This window comes from Papaver somniferum, chromosome 3 (assembly GCF_003573695.1).
Source record: "Papaver somniferum cultivar HN1 chromosome 3, ASM357369v1, whole genome shotgun sequence".
Classification (NCBI taxonomy): domain Eukaryota; kingdom Viridiplantae; phylum Streptophyta; class Magnoliopsida; order Ranunculales; family Papaveraceae; genus Papaver; species Papaver somniferum.
Genome location: NC_039360.1, coordinates 110,301,243 through 110,310,022, shown reverse-complemented (window position 1 = coordinate 110,310,022; position 8,780 = coordinate 110,301,243). Strand labels below are relative to the sequence as shown.

The 8,780-nt window shown below is 36.2% G+C and overlaps 1 protein-coding gene across 2 annotated transcripts; it reads left to right on the top strand.

The window, feature by feature from the left end:
* Positions 1 to 4,695: 4,695 nt before the first annotated feature.
* On the top strand, positions 4,696 to 7,280 carry LOC113357065 (protein RER1A-like). 2 transcript variants are annotated; one of them, XM_026600330.1, is made up of 5 exons: positions 4,717 to 4,913; positions 5,095 to 5,215; positions 5,333 to 5,719; positions 6,697 to 6,877; positions 6,979 to 7,280. In XM_026600330.1, the coding sequence occupies exons 3-5, from the start codon at positions 5,367 to 5,369 to the stop codon at positions 7,036 to 7,038; spliced, it is 594 nt and encodes a 197-aa protein (XP_026456115.1). In that variant the 5' UTR covers positions 4,717 to 4,913; positions 5,095 to 5,215; positions 5,333 to 5,366; the 3' UTR covers positions 7,039 to 7,280. The 2 variants fall into 2 exon arrangements, with proteins under 2 accessions (XP_026456116.1, XP_026456115.1); XM_026600331.1 differs by lacking the exon at positions 5,095 to 5,215 and having other exon boundaries at positions 4,696 to 4,913.
* Positions 7,281 to 8,780: the final 1,500 nt, after the last annotated feature.

Sequence of the window (8,780 nt, the reverse complement as noted above, 5' to 3'; positions counted from 1 at the left end):
TTGGTAGAGTTGATAGATCAATGGTGGTAGGGTTTAGGGTTTTCCTTCCCTTCACCTTTTCAGAAAAAGAAACGGATTTCACATGGCTCTGATTTGAGCTGGAAGGATCGCCAATAGAAACTACAGTCATCTTGAATCAATTGATCAAAAGATTCAAGCTACGTGAGAAAACCCAAAATCGCCTAAGGGAAAGGAAAAAAACGGATTTTCTCTTTCCTCTCCTAATTTTGGTGCTCAATACTCCATCTGCTACGATAGTTTGATTTTCTAAGGGATAGGGAGTCTGATAACCTTTAAGTATCTAATGATTTGATGATATGAATTTGATATTATAAACCTAAGTTCATGTATTAATTTTATAGGCAGATATTAAAATAATCAGAAAAGGAGTTGACTCCACAAATTTTGGAGTTAAAATGACTAAATTTTATACACCTATGAATAATTCCAATCAAACATAATTACACATTTTTTTTGTCAATTTTTTTTTATTAACAAATTATCCTATGCAACGATTTTATCTGTAAAATTTTTGGAAGATATATATATATATGCAAATTTGTGAAATTAAATTTTCAAAATAAAACAAAACAAAAGGAAATGTGAAATGCTAGAAGTGCACATTGTTGGTGCAAAAATTAATCACCCGAGATGTGTGTAAGATGATCCAATCGCTGTCGTTGATGAAAAACTCCAAAGAATTGTTCATGAAAAGTGGTGGTGGTACCTGCAAAGACACTCTGATGCTAAAGTCAGAGGGAGTTCTTAAACAGGTGAGTTGTGGAGAAAAGGAATAGAAATTGTGTACCTTTTGAGTTGGATTTTAGCCTTTATTTATAGGCATAAAACCCTGATTTGGTTCCATAATAACCTAGATTCACAGTTATCCAGAATATTCCTTTGGATCTACACTTATCCTCAAATATTTGCATATTTCCATGAGAATCTATGTTTATCTAGTAAGATACTTGTATATCATGAGAGATCCATATTATCATATCAAGATTTTGTGTATATCCCCACAACATTTGTATTTATCTTGAGAGATAAAATTTATCTCTGCAAGATTTGAAATCATCTTGGAAGATCCTTGCCCATCTCCCAAGACTTGTGTCTTTCTCAAAATGACTTCTATAATAAGCCATTTGGGCTTCCATAATAAGCCCCGTGGGTTTCCATAATAAACCCAACGGTTTCCATAATAAACCGTATCTGGGCTTCCATAATAAGCCACTTCCATTCACCAAGCGTTGTTTGCTCCTGTGACGCTCGCGGGTGCGATAATCCCTGATTTAACAGGTTGACTACCTCCATGTCTTTGTCGTCTTTAATACGATGAGTAGTCTCCTTGTTTCTTATACTCCCTCCATTTCCAAAAGACAGTTCGTTTTGACTTTGTCAAAATATTAAGGAGACCGTAGTAGTTTACATGCATACCTTTAGTTACTTGCCTAATTTATTTGGATAAAAATGTTAGTAATAAAACTACCAAAAAATGTTATGTGATTGTAAATAGAAAATAAAAAAGGAAAGCTAAAAGGAATGAAGAATATATTTGTTTCCTTAATTATACAAATCTAATTAATATTTTAGATTGGGCCATTAAGAAAGAATTTATGAATATAAAACTTTAAGGGTATATTAGAGTGTTTATTGGAAAAATATGACTATAAACAGAAGTTGGACACAATTTTGAAACAGACCAAAATGGAATAGAGGACGGTCTTTCAGAAACAAAAGAAGTATAATAGATCTTTGTCGTCTTTAATACGACGAGCAGTATCCTTGTTTCTTCTATTAATAGAACATGACCGCCCTTAATTGTTTTTAATAAAATAATTCGGAGAGTTACCCCTTAACCTGTGGTCGCTGTCTTTTAATACTTCTCCATAAGAGAGTTACCCCTTAACCTTTGGTCGGCTCCAGATAGTTTGCCCTGGAAATGACAGTTTTGTCCTTTTTGCTTAATTTGAGTGATTTCTTCTTCTTTTCCTCCGTGCGACTCCATAATAGCTATAAAACTCAAAACACGCGTAAAATACATAATTTACAAGAAAAATAGCAGAAAAAACATAAACAATAGATAATAAATAGGATGTATTCTACACCCTATCATTGTGCTTGTTGATATAGATTACGCCAAACACATTCCAGAACGTATTCGTCTTTCAACGGGAGGAAGGAAGTTTTGGCAATACATTGAGATACCTAACTATCCAAATTTTTGTTCAAATTTGCAATATAATTGGGCATATGGAGGATGAGTGCAAAAAGAAGCTAGCAAAGTCGCACCCTTCTAAGAGAGATGAACAAATACGATACTTGCTGAGAAAACTGCAAAACAACAGACGATACTTGCTGAAAAGCCTGCACAACAAGTTTGGCAACCGGTAAAGCTAGGGCTGCACATGGGCGGGTATGGGCGGGTATAAGCTAAAACCAACCTCGCACCCATAGACTGCGGGTTTTTATTTTTATAACCAACCCCGCACCCACAAACAGCGGGCGGATGTTAATACCCGCCCGCTGCGGGTTGGGCGGGTATGGGTTTAAGTGGATTTAACCCGCTTTATATTCAATGATCATCTAGTTAACTAAATTTTCTCTCACCTTGCTGCCGATGGCTCTGTTATTCAAAGCCATGTCCAGTAACGTGTGTTGTCCCCCCATGCGATATTGAAACTCCTTGAAAACAACATGAAGCAGTTGCGGCCAGAACTATCAATCCAGCGTTTCTGTGTATAGATTTATAGGTTATACATACAAGTTCATTCCAGTACCGAAATAAATAATAAAAATTTAGTTTGGACTTGCCTCTTTGTTTTGATTTGAGAAGATCCCAGACCTCCTACGTGCAAGAAGCTCTAGGTACATGTACGGATTCCGTGGTATGAGGCTCAGCGGTAAGGTAGAAGATCCATTAGCTGAAATCCCAATGTAAAATATGGAGGGAAATAGTTAGGCAAGTAATAATTTTCTGAAGTCAGTCATATAGAGAGAGAGAAACGAGAAAAACCTATTAGGAGGGGGGTCAGGCGTTGCATCTGTTTGTCAGAAGGATGATACTCCAGCCTGCTGCAATTTTGAATCTCCAAATTCTTAGGGTTTCATAATGGATCGGACGACTAGGATTAATTTTATCTAAAGGTATATATTTTGCGGGTTTTTCGGGCGGGTATGGGCGGGTATGAGCTAAAACCAACCTCGCACCCACAGACAGCGGGTATTTTTTTTCATAACCAACCCCGCACCCACAACGGACGGGTATGGACTAAAAACCCACGGGTTTAGCGGGTACGGGTGGGTATGGGTATCGTGGGCGGGTCTTGTGCAGCCCTAGGTAAATCATAGAAAATCAGGTAAACAAAACATTGATTCAACGATTGATGATATCGAAATAGATAATGTTGTAGTCAGTGATGAGGAGCGTGCTGCTATGAAAAATCTGGAAGCAGATTTATCCACATCTGAAACTAAATTATGGAAGGAAACTGAAGATTTTGAGAAAGCTAAGCAGGTAGCTACTGCGTCTGCTTCAGCTAAAACCTCCTCGTTGAATTCTGCAGTTCATATACCTAATCATGGAGTAACTTTGTCTCCGAATAAATTTAGTGTACTCCAAGATGAGGGGGGTTTAAATGAGTCTGTTTATGATGAAATTGATTCAGACCATGTGGAAGAAGATTTTTCAGTAACAAAGGAAGCCTCAGGTGTTAAAGGGAAGAAGTGGGGTGACCTACCACCGGACAAGGGGACAGAAACGACAAAAGGAATTCCAAGTAATCAGTTCTCAGGGTCTAATAAGGACTCTGATTCGGAATATGATAGTAATGAGTTGGGTATTAAAGTGCAACAAGAGAGATCTCCGGCTCTGCGTAGGACTGGGAAACTATAGCCGCACACAACTCTTTGCTGCAAAAACATAAAGTTTCCACTAGTAATATGGAGCCTAGCAAGGAAAAAGGAATTGAATTGTTAACAAAGGAGAAGCTTAAGGCTTTACAAGGAATTTTCGCTCTTGGGGTTCGTGAAAAATTTATTTTTGATTCATCTTTTAGAGACGAATTCTGCAAGGATATGAAAAGATTTGCTGCAATTTAGTTCTTTATTGGTTTAGAGTTGAATATGAGTTAGGTATTTTGCCTTTTTTCTATTTTTCTTCTTTTGAGTGGCTATTTATCTCAGTTTTGTTGCTTTGCCTTTTAAGGGCTTCCTTGGCTCTCAGGGTAGCTATTTTTTTAACCCCTTTTATGAGGGTGGGGGCCTTCTGAGCCCCCTTTTGTAATTCCTGTTATCTTATAATACAATTGTTGACTTATATAAAAAAAGAAAGAAATAGAAAATCAAACTAATCAAAGATTGTTCAAAAATAGTCTAACACATTTAACCACGGGCGCGGGGCGAAGCCCCACCACACCAAATGAGTTGATCTCATCGGCCCCGGTGCGTAGCACGGGTTACATACTAGTTGTTTTTTAATTATTTATATATTATTTAAAATTGTTGACATCATCGTGAGTCATTTGGGACTAAAATGCAAATATGTGGACTAAACTGTTAATAATAAAGGTTATTAGTATAATTTCCATATATTTGGACTAATTTGTAACTAGGTAATTCGGGCTGGACTAAACTGTACTTTTAAACTGATTTTTGGACTAAATCGTTTTTTCCCATCTGCCTCTAACGATAACAGCGACCGAGATCTACCAAGAGCGAAAAAAAGCGAGACACCCAGTTTACACGAACCCTCAACAAAAGAGAACAGTCCGATTTCGCATCTTCCGGGAACAATACGACTCCATGCGATAGACTTCGTCACACTCTGTGAGAAGGATACCTGAATTCGGTTCCTCTTCTTTCTCAGCAGAACATCAGCTTTGCTTTGCTCAGATTCAAACCCTAATAATTCTGTAAGCAAAACATTCATTTCCAATCCTTCACTGGTTATTTGTTTCTTTTGTTTATTTTTTTCTAATATTAATTGTTGTCAATTTAAATGAGGATTTGATGTCTTTCTTGTTAGATTTCTGTTAAATTCAGGCTTTATTTATGCAATTAAATGATTTCAGATCTAAATGATTTTGTTTACAGAAACTCTTTAGGGTTTGATCTTTGAAATTTTCGATCGAAAAGGGAGTTTTTAGGGTTTGTTTCTCTATTTTGAAAGAGAAGATCTGTAAGTTAAGATCCGGGTTTCTTGAACTAAGAAAAGGTATTAATATTAACGGAATAATGGAAATTACTTGATTTATTGCCAATTTTTTCCCAATTTGGGGTTTTGTAGTTTGAATTTGAGTGACTCGTAAAGTTTGTATGATGATTTTTGTAGATTGAATGCAAGGATAATTGAAACAACTAATTAGATGGAGGGAGGAGAGGGTGATGGTGCATCATCAGCTATGGCACCATTGGCAAAGTGGAGACACGATTTCTCAATGGCTTTTCAGTATTACTTGGATAGATCAACTCCTCATCCAGTTCAAAGATGGATTGGAACTTTAGTTGCTGCGCTGATTTACATCCTACGTGTTTATTATGTTCAAGGGTTTTATATCATCTCTTATGGTTTGGGCATTTATCTTTTGAATCTATTGATTGGTTTTCTGTCACCGAAGGTTGATCCAGAACTCGAGGTAATGGATGGTCCCTCATTGCCTACAAAAGGTTCTGATGAATTCAAACCTTTCATTCGTCGACTTCCCGAGTTTAAGTTCTGGTAATTTGTTACGTTTTGCTTTGTAAACTGTTTTCATGATTTTTAACAGGTTGTTGTTATCTGAATAGTTAAGGTCATTCTATGTTGTTTATGATCGGTTAACTGCTTTCTTTCCTTTTTTTTATGTAGTATTGAGAATTCATATCAAAATGAACATGAGTTCCTTGTAAGAAAGGACGGTCCACTACTGTTTTCTTAAAGGATTTATTAGGAATTAGAAAATCTTTATAAAGCTATCATGTTTTCAGTGATGAGCTATTAGGACACCGTTAGAGTAAATAGCAAAGTAACGATATACCATACTACGAGATGAAGCTTTGAGGAGTTGTGAGGTATCTGGAGCTAACCAAATAGAATAAGTGGCATAGAAGTTGTATTACCTGGTGTTAAATGGTTATATGGAAGATGGAATAGGAAGTGGTTCCAAGTGATCTGTTATTGGGACCCGTCATTAATGCTGGGATCTCACGTCAGTGCACAACTTTGTTGTCAAAGAAACAACTATGAGTTGTATACTTGTTCTGATTGTTCTGTGGTAATGGGAAAATGGTGTTACTAACTTGATCTGGGGTGATCTTTATCATCAATGAAGGAGTTCCACGTAATATGCAATACACAGACCTGGATCTCGAGTTTGCTCTTACTTGAACCTGTTGGTCATAGTATGTACTGCTTTTGAGTGTCATTGCTGTCAGCAGTTCAGGCATAATATTTAATCAGTTGATAAAGTCTCAGCAGCAGTTATTAGGACTATCAATTGTGATTTCTTTGTCAAGGGCCTTTCATTTTCAGGTTTCAGTTCTTGTGGTGGTGTCCCAGTTTGCTGTCTGTTTCTTTTCAGAATTGTTTATCTTAGTGATTTTTCTTTTCTGGTTTCCCTTACCAGCTAAACACATGATATATCAAGCCAAATACATGATCGAAACTCTAATGGTTTAGTGGTGAAATCTAATAACTTGTTTTTACATGTGTCTTAGGTATTCCTTCACAAAGGCATTCTCTGTGGCATTTCTCATGACATTTTTCTCTGTGTTTGATGTACCCGTATTCTGGCCCATATTACTTTGCTACTGGATCGTCTTATTTGTTCTTACAATGAAACGTCAGATCTTACACATGATCAAATACAAATACATTCCATTCGACTTTGGAAAGCAGGTGAATTTTCCCACCACTGTTGCTTCCCATTCATCTGTTTTTTATCATGTTGAGTTTTTGACACTTTCTTTACACAAAACTTGTCTATTTGCTTGAAACAGAAATACTCGGGGAAAAACAAATCTAGTGGTGCCAGTAGCAGTCGCTTATCACCAGACTGAAATTCTGCCAAATGACACGTTGATTGAACTGAGGAATGACTTGAACAAATGCCTCCTTTTAAATTCCCCATGTTATCAAACATGTTCAGTGTCATAAAAGTTTAATTGTATACTTTAAGATTCAGGTTTTGTTTTTGTAAATTTTAATTCAGTTCAGGTACCTGCTGTAAGATTTTTCCTGTAAAATAATTCTTAGATATACTTCATTCTTATTCGATTAGTTTAGTAAAAAAGTATTCTCATGTTAGTTTGCTGCTGTTCTTTCCTGCTCTTTTCCAGGGCTTTTCTTTTCTCATTCTGGATATTGAAGTTCTGCTTGCGTTTGTGTATTCCCACATTTCCGGAACATCAAAAATTCCCTGTTTAGGTTGAACGGCACCTGTGTATAGAGAGGTTGATGGCACCTGTGTATGCCATTCAGTAAGGCCGAGGCGCCTATTGTAGGATGGTCAACTATATGACAAACTCCTGGATGCAGAACGAAGTTGTTGCACCCGTCGGTATCCGTATACTCTTGGGAAACGAAGTCTCATCCGGTGAAGGTTTAAATTCTCGATTAAGCTAGCTACAAGAGTTTAACAATGACGCATTTTCCTCCTAGTATAATCCGTGTTGGGTTCAGAGCCCATTCTACACATGCTAATCCGGCAGAAACAAGCTTGCGACGAGAAACACTAATGATAGTCTATAATTGGATTAACATTTGTCTTGGAGCTATGATTTGGGGTGGTGTCGTTTCTGAAACTCTGCAACTTACTGGTATGTTAACATTATCCCTTCGATTAGGTGTCTTTATTCATCACTCATTTTTGATACCATCACAATTTCAAAATTGCACTTTGATTTCATTTCCTTGGTTAATTTGCTCATGTGAATTGATTTTTGGTAGTTGATTTGTGGAGTGCACGTGTATAAAAGTTAAATGTGTAACACTGTAAGAAAATTGGATAAATTGAGAGCCCTTAACATATGTAGCATACAGTGGATTTTATCTGAACTTAACTAATTTTTTATGTGGAGGAAGAAATGAATTGAGATTTTTTGTTGTTTATGAAGTGATTATTCTGTGTATTTGGTCCACACTGGACTATACAAACTAGATGAACACATGTCTAAACTAATTCCACTGCGCAAATGCTAATCCGATGTAATACTAGATTTAGTATTCATACTTCTCCATCCGTTCTTTTTTAATAGGTCAGTTTCTATAAATAAAAGTTTCAAAAAATAGGTCAGTCTCTTAATTGGGAAAGTCAAATGTTATTTTAATTTTTTGGGACCACTTTTCTCTTAATTTCTTTTGATGAAAGTGTCATATGGACCACTTCACTTTACTTCTTTTGCTAACAAGTATCATGGGGATCATTTCACTTCACTTTTTTTATTGACAAGTGTCATGAGGACCACTTTTAATGATTAGTTCTCTTAATTTCCTTAAATTTCACTAAAAAAAAACTGGCCTATTAAAAAAATAACGGAGAGAGTGGACTATTTTGAATTTTGTGTAATACTAGATTTAGTATTTTATATATTTTATGTATTTGAATTTTGTGTATTTTATCTGAACTTAACTAATTCCACTGCGCAAATGTTAATCTGATGTAATACTAGATTTAGTATTTATATGCCCTAATGAAATTTTATTTGTCCACATCCAGGTGACTGATACAAATAGTGGTTGATAGAAGTACACATGGGTTCACTAGTGATGGAATCCCTCAAGTGCATGCAAAGCTGGCAGG